We start from the raw sequence: 22,254 nt of genomic DNA, 5'->3' as shown, positions 1-22,254 counted from the left end.
ACTTTTTATATCATCGCGCGTTAGTGTGCCAGAGAACCCAGTTGTACTGTGCTCCACCCTTGCGATCAGTGCTCCCTCTTGTGGCTGCTATAAGAATTGGCATTTCAGATGCCCGAACAATTATTGAACACATCCTGAAGACAGTTGACACAGTGCTAATATAGAAATAAAAATAGAATGGACACATTTAATAAGGGACTGTGATCATTATTGTGTGGAGAAGATACTAGATCTTGTATTTAATAATAAAGAGGAAAACGATTTTTTTAGATCTTCACTTAAAATTTGAAAAAACAAGAATGTCACTCAAATTGAAACTCTATATCCAAGCAAAAGCCTGAGGGCATTCACACTTAATTTAATAGAAATGAAAATGCATTGTACAAACAAATAAGATGAGCCCATTTTATTCATTAACATTAACAAAGTACAGCAAGACCAAGTGCCAAAAGTGCTTTCATGTTTTGTTACAATGTGGAGCTAAAGGACATTTAAAGATTTTACAAACATCAAAAGCATCAGTAGACTTACACAGTAGACTTGATATTTCATAATATTTGTAAGACTTTCCAGCCACTTTGGACGAGGAAATAAAGAAATGCCAGAGGCCACTGAATCTACACATCAAATCAATGAACATAAGTAGTGAAAGATGCTGTGAAATGGACTAGGACTGAAAGAGTGCAGTGTTCACACAGCACATCACAGGACCGGACGTCACAGCTCCTGTGGAAATTAAATTAGGGACATCCTAGTTCATCGCCCTGAAGCTAAACCATTACCTTGAATTTCAGTGCTTTTGGCAGCAATGTTCCACTAACACTTAAGATGACTAAGACACTTAAAAACAATAATAAACAATAATAAACAATGGCTTTCTTGGAAGTTGTTTTTTTCACAATTATTTTTCCCCGCTGAACAACTTTAGAGATGCTGATAAGCCACATCATGGCAAGTTTCCAGTTTCCAGTTTCCAAACAAGCAGATCTCCTGGCAACCGCATACTGCAGGAATATAAATAGCTTTTTATAAGTATACAAACACATTACAAACCCCCTTATACTTTTATAAGTATAAGGGGGGGGGGGGGGGGGGGGGTTGACAGACTATGAACACATATTAATGTTAGAACAACATAGTAAAGTGTATTATGCATAATATGTGACCTTTAACCTTAAACCTAGATAAAGATCCAATTTTTTCCACACTTTCAGCCAAACATCGAAACACCGCTCTGATCTGACACCCTGAAGCGATTCCTGTTGCAACTTAGCCCTGCACTCTGATACAGGTTTACAATGAAGAATTCAAAAGATATACATATTAACCAAACAAGATTTTTTTTTAAAGCCACTGTCTTCAACTTTTCATTGCTGTTATGTGAACAGCTGAACAAAGCCCACACTGGTTACATATCTTTTTGTTTTCCAAAGTTTAGAGGCTCTCTGTACATACTCTGTATTCTTGTATTCCAGTGAAGACATGATGAACTGTCAAAGTAAAGTCCCATGCTTGTCACCTTCTGAATGGAGAAGAGGATGCAGAAGAGGGAAACCATTAGTCAGGCGTAGCATGGTTCTTTCCTGATCGTTCCTCACAACCTGCTTGATTTTTCAGCCACCGAAACAATAGGATGGTTGGCATTATCCTAAATCACAGGGATAAGTCGATTTTAGTTTAATGCAATCAAGTCCGGACAGTTATGAGATGACAATTTACAAAGAAAAGAAAAAATGTCAACAACTGATACCAAAAAAAGAGCTTATCAGGTCGGACTACTAGGGTCAAGTTCAAAGTTCATTATTTACAGAGGGGTTGAGGTAGAGAATGTTATAAAAATCAAAATGCTCCAGTAAAGTGTAAAAAAACATTGATTTTGTACACACAGTATAGAGTACAGTACTATAACTTTCAAGAAATGATGAGATTAAGGATGCAGTCTTACCGGTCTTGTATGTTCTTCTTGAGCGTATCAACAACTATTTCATAGAAGAAGATTGTAAAGTGTCTCAGAGCATGCCAGAGCCAGTACAAAAACTCAGGCGCCTGTCTGAACAACAGCTCCAACCTGAGAGAGAGAATCAAGACTCCGTTATTGTTCACAATACATTTCTCTTTTGTGAACAGATGTTGTTGTTTTTTAGTATAAGGATGTAAACCAACAAACACTACAACCATAACATAACCATGATATACAATGTGATTTGACTCAGTCCGAGATAGTCATCATGTTGTGTTCTAGGTGTATTCATTACCTCGTTCTGCTCTGGAGTATGGCATAAAATAAAACCATGAAAGGTAGGAGCAGGTGGGATAAGATTCTCGCAGGAAGTCCAAACATGCTCAGATAGGTCACCATGTTGCTCAGCACAACTGAAATATAAATACAGACTACAGCAATTCTACCAAATACTTGTGTAAACATCTTTTTCTTTTGTGGGGAGGAAAGGAAGAAGACATACTGTAAGTGTATACTGTGACATAGAAGCACATTTACAACACGTAGTACAATCATTGCTTAAACTGATTGCTAGATCTATATCTACACATAATTTGAAAGACTTTGTGTGACAGACTTACCGTGCTTCAAAATATCATAACGTTCAGCAGGTTTTTTAATTGGCTGATTTTGGGTTGATTCAGGCTCAGTAGGGCTGCCATTTGTAAGTCCAGTGTCTGTATAAGTGGTCAGTGTAATGGTCTCTTTTTCCTCCTTCACCTCCTGGTCTTGCTCCATGTTGTCATCCCGGTCCTTCTGGTCGTCCCCCTTTTCATCTTGGTTGTAGTAAAGTGGCCCATTTTGCGAAACTGTGTTTGAAATCGAATGATTGGCAAGATCTGCATAAAGAAGACATAAAAGAAAAATGGATGAACATCTAGATTTTTTGTCGAGCTCGTGATATGTTTTCTTGCAGACCCAGATTAACCCACTGTTGTTGAGAAGGTAGTTGAATGCATCTCTGTAACCGCTGTGAAAAGCTTCATCCAGAGTCTAAAGAGAGAGAAAAAACATTGTAACCTTACGCTGTAGACAAGTCACCTTAATTTACACTGATTCATTCACAAGTGTATAGTAAACAGTCATTTTTTCTATACTCATTATACCATTTTTACCAGGTAGATTATTTGAAAAATGTTAATTGAGGAGCAGGTCTATTACTGATTACATGTAGCATTCTACTATGCAACATAAAACTTTCAGATTATATTCAAAAGAAAGTAAAAGTAGCTTCTGATTGTGTTTTATTGAGTCACAACCATTTTCAAAAATAAATCCAAATTCCTTTACCGCATTTCTCATAACTTAAAAAAGTAGGCTACGGGATTCATTTTGACCAACCTAGGCAGTAGCAAACATAGCACACATACAGACTAAGAACAAATGTCAAAGGGAGAAGAGGTCTGACCTCTAAAGCCATGGGATACAGAGCATTGAAAATCCTGAAGCTGTTCGCCATGTTTCCCTTCAAGGTGGTTCCACTCACGACCATGTCCCACATGGACGGAGAATCCGAGGGACAGATGTCCACATCTCCAGAGAATGGACACACCGTCAAGATTGAGTTGTAGGTTACAGGCAAAATGGGCTGCATGCTCCTGAAACCGCCATCCACGTAATGCTGCGAGATAAGATCACATATTTAATCAAACAGGCTGGGTTATGTGCCCAAGTTTATATTGTGAATAGACAACCAAATACCCACTACTCCTTTGTAGGACGGAGGCAGCAGACCACAGTATCCGGGCACAAAGCAGCTGCAGAGCAAAGCCTGAGCACATAGTGGGAATAAATGTCAATATAACACGCAGGACAACATTGCTTATAAACATTAGGATTTGAACTCACCTGAACCACATCCTCTTTGGAATGGAACTCCGAAATGATGATGAGTTTGCCATCAGTCAGACGGGTCATGGCCACAGCGAGACGCCCATTGGCCAGTATGTGCGCATCAGAAGTGAGATATTTGTTCAAAACACCCTCTAACCATTTTAAAACATTGATTGAGGGGTTCAGTGGTCCAAGTGTAAAAGACTTCATCTGTTTGGCAAAGGTCAGCACTTCTTCCCGAATAGTAACTGCAGAATAAAAAACAAACTGAGTCAGAACAAACTGTAATCCCATTCTAGTAGGTACAAACAACTGTCACTTACCTGGGTTCATTTCACAGACAACAGCAGCAGCTACTAGAGAGCCAGCCGAGGCTCCTAAGACACAAGGTGCTGTACGAAGGATCCAGGGTGCATAGTTATGAAAGCACTGGGAGACCCCTAACTGGTAGGTGGACAGGAATCCAGATCCAGAGAAGGAGATGGAAGGAGGACCTTCTGGATAATGACAACTGGAAATCCCTGGAGCCATTTTGAAAGTGTCAAAAGCTCCTCTCGGTCTTTAGTAAGCAGCCCTGGTTCAAGCAGGCTGAGAGGAGTTATGAAGTGGACGTTTCACAAAGAGTGTTATTTAACTAGTGTCAATTAGACATGCCATATTGGCCATGCCCATGTGACATAGCTTATGCGCTCTAAATGACTTTTTCTTTTGCCCTATTCCAAAAAGCTTACATGATTTTCAGTAATGTTGGCACCGGCTGTCTTCCATGTGACACTCCTAAATAAACAAGAAGACACAGAATTACATGAAGCTGAACAAATTAATCCAAAGTGTAAATCCACAGAAGTATAAATCAATAAAAACAAACTTAAAAGGGCTTTTCTCGGATGGTCTAAGCTCCAAGAAGTGTTTTGTCAGGATTTAAAAGTAACAATTCAGGGAATACAAGGTAAACACTCTGGTTATAAAATTACACAAACACACAGATCTTTGAATTGTAATGCCGACAAACCGCAAGAATGTTTGACTGCATCTTTTGTTAATCTTTCATATTTTAATGATAGTGTTTGTCCCTCAAACTAGCCGAGGAAAGAAACATCTTCACTCTGACTAGTTTAATATAAAATATACCTAAAACAAGTTTAGGCTTCTTTGGGATATTTTTCTTGGAAATGCCCAAAACAAACTAACAAACACGTGGCCTGCTCTTCCACAGAAATATTTTTTTTTTTTTATCAAGCTAGTTTCTTTATACCTTTTTTCCATTATGTGTGTCCCTACAATCTATCGACAAAGTCAGCTGACTGTACAATTTCAGTCTCATGGTTTCCGCTGTCTAGGGCAAAGCTCCCAAACTTTGCCCTGCCAAGGACCCCCTTATAGAATCAGTCTCTTTTGGGGACCCCCCTCTTGCAAAATGTCTTCATTCCATATTATAATGGCAAATGTCCAAATTAAACATGTCTTTAAAATAATTGTGTTATGTGTCTTTTCCAGTTTTGAAGACTTGTAGGTGAGGATCTCGAGGCAGAGAACACATCTGGGCACATCAGGACCATTCTTAACAGTAAAGTAATTTATCTTAATACAGTACAGTATGCTGGCTCATTCAGATGAGTTTTAGATACCCAGGTTTTAATCTGTAGTTGTTGCTCTTTCGCAGCTCATGTCAGTCTGGTCGCCTGTGGTCTTCTGCTTTTGAGAAATGTTTCTATTTCAGTAGCAGTTAGCTAGCTTGTTTTCACTGGTACTGCAACTTTGTGATCTATCAGTGTCTCTTAAAAAAAGCTGCTCGAGTCAAATGGCTAGAGTGGTGTGTGTTCAATTGAAAGACTATAGGAAAAGAACACATTTTGATATGCAGTTATTAATAACTTCGAAAAAGGTATATATGTTAATCTCACAAATTGTTTTTTATTTTTATTTGTTCCTTTCCCCCTGTGTTGGCCTCGAGGCATAATATGGTTGGACTTTTATTTTGTTATTTTGAAGAGTCTTTCATTTTGACGTTTGTTTGTCATGCTTAGAGGCCCCTTCTTGTTAGCTATTTTTGAGGAAGCCTGCTCAATGTTTAATTTAATTTTTTTTTTTTTTTTTTATAAAAGCCTGCTGAATGGGACCACATGCATCACATGCAATCCATACTGTAGACACCACAGAGGCAATGTTGTGAGTAAATTAATAAATATTTAATATTCACACTTATAAGTTCAGGTTAAAAACACAATTTACATCTAAAGCATTGCATTTGTTGTGATTAAAATACATTTATTTACACAGCAAAAGAAAAACACCATGTTGTCATCAAAAAGGTTCAAATATTGTATTTTGTGTGTTACACTTTTTACTTTGTCTTTGTATGTAGAGGAGAAGAGCCACAGTAAACAAGTTAACTACGACTCAAGTCATCATTTTGCAAGGAATAGTATAGCTGGATTGATAGCCCCAGCTACTATGCTGTAGTGAAGTCAACATAACCCCGTCATTCCTCCAAGTTTCCATGAACCCCCCTAGCAACCCCTGGTAACCTTCCCTTGGGGTCAGGACCCCCCACTTTAAAAAAGGACTGGTCTAGGTCACAAGGCTTTTTCTCAGCAGCTGACACCCTGGTTACCATGATACCACAGCGCCCTCTGCTGGTTTAACTGCCAGCTTCGCTTGAGGCAAATGGATTCATGCAAAATGTGTTTGTCTGGACGGTTGCTTATATTTTGTAAAACTGCTAATGCTCTGGGTTACTGTCAATACTGAGCATATCTGCAATACAACAATGTTGTTGTAATAACTTGTCTAACACAGCACCTGAAAATCGAATGAATTTAAATATATTTGTCTGACGTAAAAATATGTTTATTTGACAAAGCATAAAAAACATTGACAATCAACATAGAACTTTACAGAATACCTCACCTTGAAGTTATTTTTAAAAGCAATTTGTGACATACAGTGTACGATGTGTACAAACTGGCAATAAGCCTGCATCAATATACTTTTGTGAAAACATGAGAAATCACAAAACCAACTGAAACAATGTCACAGTAATTCCCAACGCTAATGTGCAGGGCTTCTTATAAAGTCCTGTTTATATGTCAATAAGTGCATCTATTGCATTTGAATGATGTTAGCAAGCCAGAGATATGTAAGTTCTGATGATTATTTGGTCTTTAAGTTTTCCCATTAAATTAGTGTTCCTTATGATCAGTAATACATCCACACTTAAATTCACAGCAAACTGATAGTGCAAAAATTCCTGTACAAACAACAAAACATTCTGTTAAACCTGTCAATCACGGTCAAACTGCAAACAATCTTTGCCTAATTCTGTAATCATTTGTCTTGTTGGACGGCTTTTAAGGACATCTAGTGCAGTTTATTCTATGGAGGAGGCTGTGGAGAAGCACGATCAGGAGAAACCTCAAAATGGTCCTCGCTAGACTTGTATGTAGGACTGCTGTCGGGAAAGAATTTGTCATGAGGTGAAGTGCATTCTGGGAATTCTGCAGGGTCCACCTGTGGTTTCTTCAAGTCCACTGGGAGTTTCAGAAACCTGAGAGAAAAGAGTAATGATGATAAATGTGTGTTGGAAAAGACAGGAAGAGAATAACGTGAGTGAAAAGGACAGAGACCTGAAGAGGAGTTTCTGTCCTCGCTCCTTTTTAATGATGTTCAGCTTGTAGTAGTGACGGAGAGCACGGGACATTTTCTCATATGTCATATTGTCTCTGTTCTGTAAAAGGTACGACATCATTATTACTCTGATCCTATCTCCTTTGTACTTAATTATTTTGCTCTCAATCTGTGTATGCCTGCTCACCTTGTGGTTTCCCCAGAGACGTGCCAGTCCGTTAGGGTCAACCACCCTGAACACACGGCTGTCCCGGTCTTCCCATCGGATGTATTCCTGGTACTGGTCGTCACACAGCAGCTGATACACATAGTCCCAAAGCAGTCTGCACTCTGGCAAATAGCAAAAAGGACACATGTTGACAAAACTTTTATGTCTATCAACATTTTGTCCATAAAAGAAACAGTACTGATAATGTATTAGAGGCTCTATGAAGTATCCAGAATATAATACAATAAATCTAAATACTTTCAAATACAACACAATGTAAAAGCCTTGTATAATCATGTGTATGCTAAACGATGCTTGACACTTAGAGTAAAAAATAAATAAAACATTTGCTATTGTTTATTACCCATTGCTTAGCCTCACAGACAAACCGGAGTGACATAGAGAACAGCAGAAGTAATAATGTGGCTGAAAGACAATATTTCCGCAAGCCAACCGTGTATTTTTCTAAGCCTGGGGCTGCAGAGTGACTGAGTGAGTGATAATTGATTATTATGGAAAAAATATAAACAAAACTTGATAAGCTAATTGCTATAAGTTTTAGGAGTGACTATTTAACATATCCGTGCATCCCCTCCAGAAGAAAAAAAACCCACATTCGTTAGTGTATACTTTCAGAGAAAATACTGCCGTGAAACTGTTGATTGTTAATCTAACATCACCTGGGATGCGGCCATTGGCTTTGTGCAGTGGGCTCCTTGTTTTCTCTCGGCTGGACAGGTTGAGAGGCTCATTTATGATGCTCTCTGCTTGTTTAGGACACTCAACTTGGTTGTGGGCCAACGCAAAGACAGCAGTTGATCCACCTAAGACAACAAAGAGGGATGAATTCAAAGACAGAGGGACAGAAAATCAGGCATCACAAAAACCGACAAAGGTGGGGCAATAAATGTATGTTTCTGTTTGTTACACTAACTCATTTCTGTGAGTGGAGAAGGGTAGATGATCAAGGGGCGATCTCTGGGAGGGGACACGGGCTCTGGCGTGTGGGTCACACTGGTTACAACAGCCGCTGACACTGCAGTCGTGAAAGCAAGGGAAACTACAGGAGAGAAATATGAGGAACAGTGACAAAGAGTAAACCGAAAGCAAAAGTGATTTTCACAGCAACTCGAAGATATTCCTTTTTATTGGTTATACTATAACTATAAACAAATGCAATGTATACCACATAGAGGCAACGTTACTACTTTACTTTTATAAAGTATTCAGAACAAAGTTAATGTTTTGGACTTTGGAGTTGTAAGACCGTTGGTTTTCAAGTAATCAAGGCACACCCACTGGCACACATCCTACGTTCTACTATGGCAGGAACGATAAAGTTTTTATTCAGGCTTCAGGTAAAAAGAAGCAGGGAAACAACTAGTACTCAATACTAGGGAACTGTTCTAAGACACTTGATAGTAATTTAGACCTTAAATGAAAAAAAAAAAATCTCCAATATCTATTTGATGAGTGCAGCTGTGAATAATCTTTTTACATACACGACATGTAAAACATGGTGTGTTGATTGTAAACTACATAGCAGCCTAGGCTATATGATGTAGTGAGACCATTCAATCAGTCAATAAGCTTTCTTCTGTTTTATTCACATTTCTGAATGCAGGACTTTTACAAGTCATAAACTGTTGTTACTTCCTTGCCAATAAAATGTCTTTGCAGATACAGTGAAAAAAAAAACGAGGTAAGAATACAAATTCCTGAGAGATGTGTTTGCACATGTACATGTGGTTAATCAGGATGTGTCTGCAACAAATCTAACCAGGAAAAGCTCTGTTTTATTTGCTACGCAATAAACTCAACCACATGTGTGTCTTATGCACTGGCATTCACTCTTGCACTATCTGCACCTCTACCGTGTGCACATAGCATGTCAAATCTGAACTTGCTGTCCGTAGATCATTGTCCAGATCCTTGCTGTAATGAAAGCATTATGTTTTGTTTTTGGCGCTGTAGAAATAATGATTGATTGAGTCTGGGAGAGAGTCAAATCCTCAAGATAAAACTGAGTCTATCTGTTTCTGTGTGTGTCTAAAGTAACGTGTCATTATTACTAACCTGGGATGTCACTGACTGTGTGAGGATGCAGCTCTTTTACAGTTTGACTGGGTATGGGATTTCTGACTTGGCACTGGACCTGGATGTGTCCAGTTGACAGGGAGGGAGATGTGGTCAGGGGTTCAAAAACAACATTCCTCCTTTGCTGTTTCACGCACTGGAGGATTTCATATAGAACATCACCTGTACAGGAAAGGGGCCACAAATGAAAATGCAGGAACAAAAACCAGTCATGACACTGAGTTTCTGCATACACACAAATTTCTACCTGAGCTGGGACAGCGTCGTCTGAAGTCTTCTTTGGTGAGCAGGCATAGAGCTCGACCATTCATCTCGAAACGTCCTTTTTCAGGCCGTCGCAGTGAGTATTCCTTCTGAGCCCAGTGGAGCCAGTGTGCAACATCCTCCTTATCCCACAAAGATGGGTTTATTCCTAGAAAACAGTTGTAGATCATTCAAAAACATACGTTTACTGTGGTATTTATGATCTGTAGTATTTGCATCTTTGTTGTGACTTCCAGGTAAGCAAAGTCTTTATCAAAGAGAGAAGAGACTTACGTAGCTGTCCAGGTAGATGCCACAGGTCCTCCTGAGTGGGAGGACTGACAAGAGGAAGCTGGTTTGGGGAAGAACGAAGCACACTGGGAGACATGTTGACTTGCTCAACACGCATTTTAATTGCAGGACTGTTTGCTCTGTTTTCTTGCTGCAAAACGTCGACAAGCAGTCAACACACTTCATGCCAAATTGAAAAAAACAATGCAGAGATTTTAAAAACTACCAATAAGATAATAAACCTCAAAATGATCATGTGCGCCCTCTTTGCTTTTAATTGTCCAAGTCTATTCTAAAGAAGACTTAACTTACCTTAACCAAAAGTGACGAGGAAGTATTTTCCATGTGGACGTTCTTTACTTGTTTAATCACATGAGTAATCTGGATGATTTCCTTGTAATCCGATGGCCAATAAATGAAATAAACTGCAGGTCAAACCTCTGCGAACTCCATTTAAATAAGCTACAGAACTTTATTCTTTTTTTCGAAGAAATACAAGTTCACTACTTTCACATTCGACCTTTCCGGGAAATGAAAACGAAAGAAATATAATCCTTGCAGGAGGTGTGGGCGAAATAAGCTGATTGGAGGAAGCGACCATAAAAATAAAAGTCTCCCTGCACAAGAGCGCAGTCCAGCGGCACATTAATAGGCGCGTTGCATAAATGATCAAACATAGCCTAAGGGAAACTGTTGTCATTTCTTCCACACATTCGCAATACAAACAATTCAATGCAGAAAGCCTTCAGAAGTTAGTTATTCAAAGCATTGGTAAAGAAAATAAGAGAAACGACAGACAATGAGCCGCGCATGCACCTTGAAGTAGTTCTCGTAGCTCCTCCCCTTTTACTCACTTTACAGGAAGACCAAACACAAACAACAAGACTACACACAGTGCTAGGTAAGAAGCTTATCCAGGAGACGTAAAGTTTTGGCTTGTGGTTCACTGAATACAGCAAGCAGGCTACTATTCAGCAGGCTGTAAACATTAATGCAGCCTGCTTTAGGCTACAACCGATAAGCTGACTGTAGACCTATAGATTATAACCCGGTAAATGATTACGAGCATTATATTTCTGACAGCCTACTTACAGGTACTCGTCGTGCACACTGTTGCCTTCTTACTGTACAAAATAATTGCAATTTCAAAACTCTTTACCGATTGCAAACTTTAGAGTGCATGTAAAGTTGTGACTGAAAAAAAATGCAACGTTTGTTTCTTTTTTTTCAGATCTATAGGCCAGGTAGAGTAGTAATTCCAATTATATTTAATATCTAAATATATATATATATAAAACTATATAGTGTGAAATATTATGTTTGATGTTTTTAGTTGTATACCTACAAGAACTACTGGCATGTAACCACGACCAGAAACAGAAACTCAGCACTCTGCTACTGCTAAAAAAAAAAAAAAAACATGTGTGCATTGTCTTCTATCACAAATCCAAATGAGATGTCTTTTTTCCCCCCTCATACTCTCCAGTGATGTGGGCTGAAAAACTGGGGAAGCAGTTGGGCAACCCGACACGATCAGTGGCAGGTTATCTGGTCAGCAGGTTTCTCGCAGTGCGTAACCGTCTCCTGGAGGAGAATGCTGTGCAGCTGAGTGGGATCAAACCCGGGGACACAGTGCTCGAGCTGGGGCACGGCCCAGGACTCGGTCTGCAATCAGCAGCCAAACTCCTCACAGAGCCCTCAGGCCGCCTTATAGGGGTGGATTACTCAGAGTATATGCATAAGGTGAAGTATAAATACTAAGAGAATGGGATAAATTGGAAATTCAATTGTAAAAAAAAAAACAGTGACTTAACATTTTTTATATTATAATTTTATAATATTAGTCTCTCTGGAGGGTCATTGATTCAGAAAAAGTGAATAAATAATTAGGAAACAGATGGACAAAAGGTGAGAACACCTTTCTACTCAGCAGCAGCAGCAACAGCATTATTAGGTGGTTGCATTACTTGCTTTGGAATATGATTTTTCTCTTTCTCTTCTCTCACAGATGGCAAGTGATCAGATGAAGGAACTTGTGGCGAGTGGGAAAGTGACCCTTCACCACTGCGATGTCGCAGCAATGCCTCTGCCAGACAGCTCTGTGGATAAAGTCTTTCACTGTAACTGCTACTACTTCTGGCCTGACCTCAGGAAAGCCGCGGCGGAGATATGCCGGGTAATGAAACCAGGTAGGATACCAGGTTGTTTCTTTCTCTAAGTAAGACAAACTTTATTTTTAGTGCACATTTTGTCATCCATTAGAAAAAAAAAACTTTTGTAAACTGACTTTTAAATTTGAACTTTTCTTCTACTTTTCACTCTCTTAGAAAAACACTGTGTTAAAACAATTATTGGGTACACATGTCATTCTTTTTTTTTTTTCTCTCTTGAACCACACTAGGGGGCCTAATGGTGACCACACTGAGGCTCTCCATGGTGGCTACTATGGCAGCAAAGCGAGTGATGCCAGGTGAGAACTGGCGCCCGCAGAGCTACATGGCTGCTCTCAGAGACGCTGGCTTCACTGATGTCAGAATGGAAGATAGACAGCACAAACACATTACTTTTCAGGTTATCTATGCCACTGCCTTAAAATGTCATTGAAATCAAACTAGAATTTAGAAACTGTATAGCCGTTTTCACATATGCACTCCGGATAATATCCAGATATTTACAGGAGGACTTCTCCGGAGATTCTCCCGACCTAGCCGTTCACATATGCTCCTCACAGCGTTATAATGAGAATATTTGCCTTTATATCAATGCTATGTGTAATCCAATGGAATGACAACATCCACAAAAGAGTGGAGAACAACATACTGACGAACAGAAAACATAATGCAGCCGTTTAATCACGTGCACGGAGATCGTAGTGGTCGCGTGCAGACGCTTTAGCCGGTCACTATATAAACGTCATTCTCTTTCCATGCAAAAAATGCGGCTGTTTGCGTTCACACATAAAGACCTAAAGACCCTCCGGGTAGCCAAATCTCCGGAGTTTTTCAGGAGATTTCCGCATGTGTGAAAAGGGTTTATGTGTTCTATACCACTTCTGTGATTGTAAGGACTACATTTATATGGACTGTATGGAAATGTTGTAATTTCTGATAATAAAAAAACAAATACCTGATCAGAAATGTTACTCTGCTGACCTTTTGGTACCAAGTTCATCAAGTTGAGCGTTTGAAATATGACAGTTTTGATTTCTTGTTATCAAAAACAAATACCTGATCTTTGAAGCTCTTCACTCTTTAAATAGGGAATACTGTCACTCCGTGTTGTAAGAATGCTGACCTGATCAGATATTTCTGAAAATGCTGACTTTGTCTGGCTCTTTAAATATTAATATCTTGAGCATCATTTAAACTGAGTTACATGAAACATGGGTTTCTTTTGAACAATTCTAATTCTGGTAGAACATCTTCATACTGTGTGCACATTATTTGCAGCAGGAAGAGCGAGAGCTGCCGTCGAGGTTGTATTTGGCCTCTTAAATGACCTCATATTGGACTGTCTTTTCTTGGAATACAACAACAGGTGGGCATTGTGGATATTTTCATGAGCGAATAATTCCATAACACTATTAACATTAGCAGGATCGCTCCAACCACTTTCATCTCTTAGGAAAGGAAGAGATCAAACAGTCTCATCACAGGGGTAGGGTCCTTTTGGGGTTTATTGCGAGGCATGTGGTAAAATGGCATGTAAGAAATTGTTATAGCTCCTTAAAGTTACTGTATCAAGCATTGAATGTTAAAGCAAACAGTAAATCAAAGGAAGAGGGATCTTGTAAACAGGGTAAAATAGGCTACACGTTTATGGTTTCATATCGGAGTCTGTAGGAACAATTAAGAAAAATGGACAATGTAGGAGTTGTTTGACTCCGAAAGATGGAAGTAATAATGCAACTACATGGATGTCAACTGTCTTAAAACACCATAGAAGAAGAAGCTATCAACGCTAACAACGCCAATCCCTGCCCTGTTGGTGGAGGCAGGGGAGGCTCCACTAAGGCTGCGCCGTGCGAAATTGGTTTTAAATTGGTGTGTGAAATTAAAAGGTTTGGGAACAGCTCTTCCTTCAAGCTCTTTGCTAACAGAGTGTTGGGAGTTTGGCAACGGCAGGCAGGGCAGTTTTTTGCTTTCTGCTGGGGAGTTCATGGAGGAGCTTGGATTGAGTGGGGGGGGGGGGGGGGGGGGGGGGGAGTGGTGCCCTCTGTCTGCTGGCCACCTATATCATACTGGTTATTGCCAGAGGTGGATCTGGACTTGACCATTAAAAAAATCAATAGAGGAAGGTATAGTGGGAAATTTTGCAGCATATGTTGAGCATAGAGGAACACCTCAGTATTTATTGGAACAATTTTTTTGCACATTTATACTGATGGCTCAAGGGATCCGGAGAGCGGGAGGGTAGAATTTGGGTTTTATGTTCCACATGTTCAAATATGTATTTGTTATAGGCTGCCTGATGGCTTAACAATTTTTATGGTTGAATTGGTTGCTGTTCTGTGGGCACTTTGGTGCGTAGAAGAAGGGGGGGGTTTGAGAAAGTTATTGTTTGTTCAGATTCATTGTCTGCTTTGATGGCTTTAGGAGGGGGAGAGGGCAGTGGGGCTAGATCAGATATAGTTGGGGAGATATTAATGACGGTTTTTAAATTAGAGAGGAGGGCGTGTAGTGTAGGCTTTTTATGAGGGGAATGAGGTGGCAGACAGAGCTGCTAAGGAACATTTAGGAGCGGATAGGGTGAAGTTGGAGGTGCATTTAGGCAGATTGGAATATCGCAGAATAATTAATGGGAGACTGAAACAACAATGGCAGCAGGAGTGGGATAGAGAAACGAAAGGGAGGGAATTTTACGGTATTGTTCCGTCAATTGGATGCTGGGAATACACTGTGGACTAGTCCAGTGGCTTGGTGCTAGTGGGGAAGCATAGTGATGGCTGCTGTGGGCATTGTGGAGTCCTTGAGTCAGTGTTACACATTCTGATGCAATGTCCACTTTATTCTGGAGCAAGGAGGGAGTTATTCATTGCACTTTCAAAAATTGGCGTTAAGACCTTCTCTCTGAGAATTTTTTTAGGAAGACTAAGGAAGACTTTAGGAAGAGAGAGAGAGCTGAGGCAATACTTTGCTTCCTAAAAAACACAGGTCTAGGATATAGATCTGATAGTGGATTGATCATCGTCGTCACACCGGTGGGTGGCAGCAATGCACAAGTGTGCGTAGTCTGCCGGGGGGAAAAAAACGAAGAAGAAGAAGAAGAAGAAGAAGAAGAAGAAGAAGAAGAAGAAGAAGAAGAAGAAGAAGAAGAAGAAGAAGCAGCTATCAACGCTAGGTGGCGGTAGGTGACTGTCCGACTTGATACAAGACGCGTTTCAAACCGTAGAAGAAGAAGTTAAACTCTGGCGGTTTCATGAAGCGAGGGAAAAGTGCAAACAAAACTCAAACCATTCTTTTGGACTTGTGGACCTTTTTCAGGGTGGATTTTAAAATCAACAGCGGTTGCGAAGTTGAAGACATTTGTTGAGGTAAGAGAAAAGTAAGTGATTGTGGTTCAATATCGAGCACTAATGCTTCATTTTTTTTACTACATTGTTGTTATTGGACACTACACATACAACTCATGGCCTCATAACATTATTAAGGTTTAATGGATATTCTCTGTTATGTCAGTATAATTACACCAGCTCACTCCTTATTTCCAGGCGTCTCATTGCTCGACAGGATGCAGAAAGCTTCCCGTTTGAAGCGTGAACTTCAGATGCTCAGCACCGAGCCCCCTCCCGGGATAACATGCTGGCACACCGAGGAACAGATAGACGACCTTCGGGCACGTAAGTATTCTTGGCTTTTCTTTTCAGCTTTCAAAGTATATCAATTATCTGCATTTTTTTTTTCAGAGAGAATCTATGACATGCATGTTATGCTACGTGTTTTGTTGAACCTACCTTCATGTTTGTTTACAGAGATTGTGGGTGGGACAGACACTCCATATGAAGGTGGACTCTTCTCCTTGGAGATCAAGGTCCCAGAGAGGTACATTTTCTCCAAAGTTAAATCGTGAAACATCTCTCTCCCATCATGGTAACTTTCTGCTGTCATGTATAACTGATGTGCTCTTTTCCTCTCATAGGTACCCGTTTGAGCCGCCCAAAATTAGATTTCTGACCCCAATCTATCATCCAAACATTGACAATTCAGGCAGAATCTGTCATGATGCTCTGAAACTCCCTCCAAAGGTTAAAACATATTCAAATTAAATTAACATTGATCTGTTACTCCCACTGTTTGGTTGTGAACACCAATGTGAAATAACTGAGAAAATAACTGTAACGTGTGTTTTGAATGTATATTAATGAATTGTATTTCTTCTATGTATGCAGGGTGCCTGGAAGCCGTCCCTTAACATCTCCACTGTCCTTACCTCCATTCAGCTTCTCATGGCTGAGCCCAATCCAGATGATCCACTCATGGCTGATATTGTGAGTCAGACAATCTTCATAATTATACATAGTTTGTGTTAGGATCACAAAACTTTTAAAAAGGAAACACAGTGTGGTCGGAAATATGGATGTTTATCAATTGTGTCTGCATAAATAACTAAGCCTGAAGTGTGCACCAGAGAATAAATTAAATGTACAAATCAGATTCTGTTTTTCACAATGTTCTATTAATGCCAGAGTAACTGGTGTAGGTCGTCAGTTTGACACAACCTTTCATTTTGTTAAAAAAATCCCAGCCTCTTGCAGTCTTAAAATTGCATTAGAGAGAATGTTAATTGTGATGCTATGATCAATCAATAACTCTACTGCACTGATCTATAAAGAGATGCTTATATAAGGTGTTTTGAATGTAGTCATCAGAATTCAAATACAACAAGCAGCTGTTCATGGACAAAGCCCAGAAGTGGACGCAAGAACATGCAGTTCAGAAGAATATGGTAAGTGGCTGTTGGAGTGTAACAGCTGTTGTTGTTTTCCTCCTAAACCTCTATGGTTTCCATGTGTGACCTTACTGACCGGCCTTCCAAAGTAGGCTCCATTGCTATTATTATTATTATTATTATTTTAACATTTACATTATTTGAAGTAGCAGTAGTTTACTTTTTGTAATAGCAGAAGTATTGTGCTCGGCTCTACAGTAAATCATTTTGTTTGTCTTTGTATTAACTTTGTGTAGTGATAAAGTTTGGCCACAAGGTGGTGCTATGCCCTTCAATAGAATTGTGTCTACTAATGCGATATCAGTTTGCGACAAGGTGAGGAGGACTGTTTGAGTCTCACCAAAAATGTGTCCTTGACATTTCAAACATTTGGATGTGAGTAGCATTGATAAGCAATGTTTTTGGCATCAAGTAACCTTCTAAAGTAGTTTGAATCTGTCTGTGTTCAGGGAGTTGTGGATGGCAACAAAGAAAATAATCCAGATCAAAAAGCTTCATTCCGCAAAAGAGAGGCACAACAGGAGGCAGAGGAGCCAGCAAAGAGGACCTGTCTGTAGTTTGTGTTTCACTTGGTAGAACCTCAAGTGTCTCCATTCTGTACTACCTTTCCTTTACACCGTTCTAATGTAAAAAAATGACATTAAAAATCCTTATTTAGCTCTCCTAGCATCCATATGCTCTGCATATATTCCTATTCCTAAACCACAAATTGAGACATATTTATTGGTGTGTATGATTGTGTGATGATATTAAAGTTTCTTCTGTGTGTAACATACAATGTCTTACTTTGTTTTTGTTGCAGTGTTGTGTCACACTAGCAGTATAAGAAAAGTGATGCACTGTATCCATTAGGAAGATAATCATTTTATTCAAATATATGCTTACCAGTTGTATACAAAGTATTTACATCCTAAATAGCAAGTTGTTGTTTTTTTTACAAACTAAAGATTTATTTCTTAATATATAAAATTATATATTTGCTGTGTATCATATAAAAAAAGGACACCATCATAGGGCTTTAGTGGGTCAATACCATGCTAGTTCAGAGGTAGTTACATTGTATGTACATATTGCTAGCCTACTTTAATGTCTGTAGAAAGATAGCTACACCAAATTCAGTCTGTGTATCTGCTTCTTTGAGACAAAACAACCTGACAAACCATATGAAACTATGTGCAATATGTTTTCTTTTGCATTTCCGCTACAACAAAATAAAACACATTTAATACCAGCTTTAACTCAGTTGGAAGAATATGACATTTCTGTGAATGGAGAATGTTAGCTTACTCTGGCCAGATGTCCTGGTGTGTGATTATCTTCTTTGAAACAGACATTTGCAATAGGATAGCACTCATATTTAAAAAATAGATAACTCCACTTAAAATATAACCAAACATTTTGTAACCACTAAGCTGCAAGTCTCATGATCACATTCCAGTATAAACAATTACATTTAATATTATGTGTTCTACCTAAATACTCCCTTGCTACACAATTGATTTGTCCGATGCGTAGATTTCCAGGTGGTAAACAACCTTTATTTAAGCTTTCTTATTGTCATGCAAGTCTCTGACTGAGGCAGTCCATTTAGTAGTTTCTAAAATGTTCCTTGATTTTTATGTCATGTTGGTCAGTGGTGTTTCCTTTTACTGTCTCTATCATGAAGGGAACTTTTTGTTACTCTCCGTTTTCATAGGCACTTTGTAGAGTCTAGTCTCTAGAGTACTCCGAAGTCTCTGTATCGTCTCATTCTGAGGTGCTTGAGGATTGATGACCCAGAGCTGGTCTTGCTGCTGCTGGACAATGATGAGTCCTTGAGTGTCCACAGTGTCCCAGCAATTCAGACAGCTAGCCTAAAGGTTCATGGATGTGAGTTGAGTGAGGGAATCATGGAAGAGTGATAGAGCAGGCAAGTATTATGATTCACCTCTTGATCCAAACTCTTCTGACAATCATTGTTGCTTAAACTCCCTCGTTCTGCCACCCTGTCTCTATCTCTGGCAGTTGGAGTAGGTATCTGGCAAGGGATAAGGGGAACAGAAGACGTAGAGGAGCAATGGGAAAACCTTATTGGATCCACTTGGGATTGCAAAGGGGTCCCCCCACTGTATAGGATGTCAGCATCAGCAAGTGACACCTGTGTTGACGAATCAGAGCAGGAGCTCTTCTCTGTCTCCACAGAAACAAGTGAGTCCAGGGTTGGATCCCGGCGTAGTTGTGGACGTGCTTTAGGGTGAGGCCAGAAGAAAAACTGGGAGTGGTCCCTTGTGAAAAGGAGGAATAGTAGGGGGTTGAGGCAAGCAGGCAGGGGCTGAAGAAGCAGGAGAACTGATTTTAGCACCTCCTCCCCCAGAGAAAGGAGACCCAGGAGGGAGCAGAGGGAGAGGAAAGCTACCGGTACATAGAGTAGTCCATTGGTGAATATTAGCCATGCAATATGTTTGATCATAGCACAGTCCCACAGACCCTCACACTCTCCCCTAAGTAACTCCCAGTAAAGGCGGATGTAGGAACCTGTGACTATGAGCAAGCACAAAGTGTTCATCATAATGAGCGCCAATGGAAAGCCTAAAGAGGATGGGAGTTGAGAGGGCGAGGGTGGCAGGGGTGATGGGAGACAAAAAGGTGAGGACCCATACTCCCCAACGCCTACTAGTGGTAGAGAAGCAAGGCTGAGGGAGAGAGCGAGGCAGAAAAGTGCACATGTGCGTACACTCCCAAGGGATGGAGACTTCCCGTAGGCACGAGCACATGTCACACTCACGCCACACTGCACAGCCGCCAGAGTCAACAGCAACACACTTGCCTCAGATGCAAACACCCAAACCCAACCTGTAGCCTGACAACCAGGACCCCCCTCCCAACGGGCACCGTGGTGACCAAACTCCCCCAGGGTTAGCGAGTCTACAAGAGCTAGGGTGCATGTACAAACACCCGTCAACAGGTTGGAAGCACCCATGCACGCCACGGTGAAGCGGAGCGGTGACAAGTATCCGGGCGAGCCAAAGAGGGACAGTAGCAGGAGGGAATTCCCCAGAAGAGACACCAAGGAGATGGACCACAAGCCCACTCGAACCAGCCAGCTGCCCAACAGGGAGTCGCAGGGACGGAAAGGACCTGAAAAAATAGAAATCATCAACTATGGATAAGAAGAAATTTAGGTTTGAAATGATGGCTGCTCCTCTACAATCCTCTTAATAAGTACTAAACCATAATCACTTAAGATGTAACTTTGACTACCTGGTGATGGTGTGCATTGAACACTGGCTTGCAGTTTGGATTCCTCTATTTCGAGTTGGAACTCCTCCAGGTCAGGGTCATCTGGAACAAACCATTGTCAGGGTAAAACATTTGAGGTTCATTACCTTTGGGCAAATGTGTTTTACCAGTCCTGTCTAATTTGAGAAGGATTCTGACTAAAGCTTACTTTGAATGGATACATTGTATACAGTATTTGCACAGAACAGTATATGGGCCATTCTACTGAATTGGTTCAAAGTCAGGTTGGAAATATTTTGAATTTTTTTTAGTTTTATTCCCTACATTTTTTCCCTATATATATATATATATTGTACCATATCTGAAGTACATATATCTAGTAAAAGAACCGTCAAATTTGATATTGTATTTTTAGACTGTTTTGGAATGTATTTCCTCTCCCCAAATTTGTCACTACCGAAACATATTAAACTATGATAAAAACAATATTATGTTAACCTGTTAATATTATGTTTACTTCCCTTATGCAAAGATTATTTATACAAATTTTTATTGAAGGTTTTCACAATAAAATCAATAAAAATGATTTTTTTTAACAAATTTCAAATTTCTATTTTTAAAATTCTTGAAAATCTATGTGCAATCTTCCAGTGTTTCGGTAATGACCAGTATTTTCTTTGTAGTGTTTTATCATATTCCCTCAACCTTATTGCTTAATATTAACTCATAACATGCCTGATGTTGGGAATATTACAAGCATGTATGTTTAGTGGTCAATAAAATAATTTATTTTTGAAGAAAAATGTTCATCCATGACCATATAGTACAAATATTACTTATCAATTGCTTATTTGCTGTAAATAGATTGAAATGATGATACTTATAGAAACTCACTGCTTTTAAGACATTTGAATACATTTATTTCAAAATGATGAGATTTAACTACTAACCATTCCATTTTGTCACTGCCGAAATGATAATGTCACTACCGAACTTGACCACATGATTTGCTAGTGACTGTTTCGGTAGTGACAATTTTAGCTAATTTTGAGCATAATTACAGAATGCTAGCAAGCAAACACATCTTTGAAGAGTTGTACACCCATAGAAACATAATAATTTGCATAAAACCCCAAAAAGTTTACATAATTGAAGAGAATGTGTGTTCGGTAGTGAACATTTTTAAAGTTACACACTGATTTTCAGACTTTGGGAACACATTTCTTTAAAAAATTATGGGCTTTAGCTGCTTATCATTCAGCCATGGGGGACAGGGATGCAATTTCACTTCCTGGTCAAAAATTCAGGGGTGTGGCTTAAATCTAGGCTCAGCCAAGCCACTAAAACTCTTGTGTTTCGGTAGTGACATGAAAACTAGGGACATGATTTTTTGAGCATAGTTTTTTAATTTAAAAATTAAACCCACAATAAATAAGTCTTTCAAACTTTGTTTAAACTTAATCATAAAGATCTTTTAAATTACACAGTTGAAACAAATCTTTTAAGTGGTATTTACATAAATTGAAATTTAAGGGTCAGGATTGGGGACTGCTACTTCTTAATAGAAAGTACCCTATAAATGATATTTTTTTATTTATTTAGCTTATCACTATCTCATTTAATGCCCTGGGTTTAAATAGATCATAATATAATCTCAGTAAATATCCATGTCTCAACACTTAATTGTTTTGTTAAACACTTTTTTTTGTAATGGGACTGCACTTTGAACTAATTCGGTAGAATGCCCCATATAAGGAGAAGGTGAGGTGTTTGACATTATTTTGTTATG

The 22,254-nt window shown here is 39.4% G+C and overlaps 5 protein-coding genes across 9 annotated transcripts in view; 2 read left to right on the top strand and 3 right to left on the bottom strand.

Annotated features, from left to right (window-relative positions):
- Nucleotides 1-1,086: 1,086 nt before the first annotated feature.
- Nucleotides 1,087-4,414, bottom strand: pnpla1 (patatin-like phospholipase domain containing 1). The gene is made up of 9 exons (XM_061057189.1): nucleotides 4,156-4,414; nucleotides 3,848-4,080; nucleotides 3,705-3,770; nucleotides 3,408-3,620; nucleotides 2,932-2,992; nucleotides 2,581-2,838; nucleotides 2,256-2,373; nucleotides 1,946-2,068; nucleotides 1,087-1,648 (listed from the first exon to the last, which is right to left on the bottom strand). Exons 1-9 carry the CDS (start codon nucleotides 4,361-4,363, stop codon nucleotides 1,558-1,560), a joined length of 1,371 nt encoding a protein of 456 aa, XP_060913172.1. The 5' UTR covers nucleotides 4,364-4,414; the 3' UTR covers nucleotides 1,087-1,557.
- A 1,585-nt stretch (nucleotides 4,415-5,999) lies between these two features.
- Nucleotides 6,000-22,254, bottom strand: part of etv7 (ETS variant transcription factor 7) — a 28,194-nt gene continuing 11,939 nt past the window's right edge. The window contains exons 2-10 of one of the 2 annotated variants that reach the window (XM_061056675.1): nucleotides 10,611-10,760; nucleotides 10,302-10,449; nucleotides 10,012-10,176; nucleotides 9,744-9,926; nucleotides 8,602-8,727; nucleotides 8,348-8,491; nucleotides 7,647-7,789; nucleotides 7,459-7,559; nucleotides 6,000-7,379 (exon numbers count right to left, since the gene is read on the bottom strand). In XM_061056675.1, coding sequence (XP_060912658.1) covers nucleotides 7,208-7,379; nucleotides 7,459-7,559; nucleotides 7,647-7,789; nucleotides 8,348-8,491; nucleotides 8,602-8,727; nucleotides 9,744-9,926; nucleotides 10,012-10,176; nucleotides 10,302-10,449; nucleotides 10,611-10,643 — 1,215 coding nt within the window. In that variant the 5' untranslated portion in view covers nucleotides 10,644-10,760 and the 3' untranslated portion in view covers nucleotides 6,000-7,207. Of the gene's footprint in view, nucleotides 7,380-7,458; nucleotides 7,560-7,646; nucleotides 7,790-8,347; nucleotides 8,492-8,601; nucleotides 8,728-9,743; nucleotides 9,927-10,011; nucleotides 10,177-10,301; nucleotides 10,450-10,610; nucleotides 10,992-22,254 lie in introns of those variants that run through there. The other variant, XM_061056676.1, reaches the window with a different exon arrangement.
- Nucleotides 11,094-13,435, top strand: zgc:194242 (uncharacterized protein LOC100005854 homolog). Of its 3 annotated transcripts, none has more exons than XM_061056679.1 (4): nucleotides 11,094-11,199; nucleotides 11,785-12,041; nucleotides 12,307-12,487; nucleotides 12,700-13,435. In XM_061056679.1, exons 1-4 carry the CDS (start codon nucleotides 11,109-11,111, stop codon nucleotides 12,900-12,902), a joined length of 732 nt encoding a protein of 243 aa, XP_060912662.1. In that variant the 5' UTR covers nucleotides 11,094-11,108; the 3' UTR covers nucleotides 12,903-13,435. The 3 variants fall into 3 exon arrangements, with proteins under 3 accessions (XP_060912662.1, XP_060912664.1, XP_060912663.1); XM_061056681.1 differs by lacking the exon at nucleotides 11,094-11,199 and adding an exon at nucleotides 11,207-11,349; XM_061056680.1 differs by lacking the exon at nucleotides 11,094-11,199 and adding an exon at nucleotides 11,488-11,542.
- Nucleotides 15,693-18,013, top strand: ube2t (ubiquitin-conjugating enzyme E2T (putative)). 2 transcript variants are annotated; one of them, XM_061056683.1, is made up of 7 exons: nucleotides 15,693-15,842; nucleotides 16,009-16,137; nucleotides 16,270-16,339; nucleotides 16,437-16,542; nucleotides 16,687-16,785; nucleotides 17,160-17,243; nucleotides 17,675-18,013. In XM_061056683.1, the coding sequence occupies exons 2-7, from the start codon at nucleotides 16,029-16,031 to the stop codon at nucleotides 17,801-17,803; spliced, it is 597 nt and encodes a 198-aa protein (XP_060912666.1). In that variant the 5' UTR covers nucleotides 15,693-15,842; nucleotides 16,009-16,028; the 3' UTR covers nucleotides 17,804-18,013. The 2 variants fall into 2 exon arrangements, with proteins under 2 accessions (XP_060912666.1, XP_060912667.1); XM_061056684.1 differs by having other exon boundaries at nucleotides 15,704-15,842; nucleotides 17,696-18,013.
- The window catches only part of LOC132989216 (leucine-rich repeat-containing G-protein coupled receptor 6), a 37,282-nt gene continuing 33,118 nt past the window's right edge, over nucleotides 18,091-22,254 (bottom strand). The window contains exons 17-18 of the mRNA XM_061056673.1: nucleotides 20,487-20,567; nucleotides 18,091-20,363 (exon numbers count right to left, since the gene is read on the bottom strand). Of these exons, the coding sequence (XP_060912656.1) occupies nucleotides 19,108-20,363; nucleotides 20,487-20,567 (1,337 nt within the window). The 3' untranslated portion in view covers nucleotides 18,091-19,107. The remainder of the gene's footprint in view (nucleotides 20,364-20,486; nucleotides 20,568-22,254) is intronic.

The sequence above is a fragment of the Labrus mixtus genome, chromosome 15 (assembly GCF_963584025.1).
Source record: "Labrus mixtus chromosome 15, fLabMix1.1, whole genome shotgun sequence".
NCBI classification, from domain to species: domain Eukaryota; kingdom Metazoa; phylum Chordata; class Actinopteri; order Labriformes; family Labridae; genus Labrus; species Labrus mixtus.
Note: the sequence above shows the minus strand (reverse complement) of the source record. Positions and strands in the feature narration are given on the sequence as shown.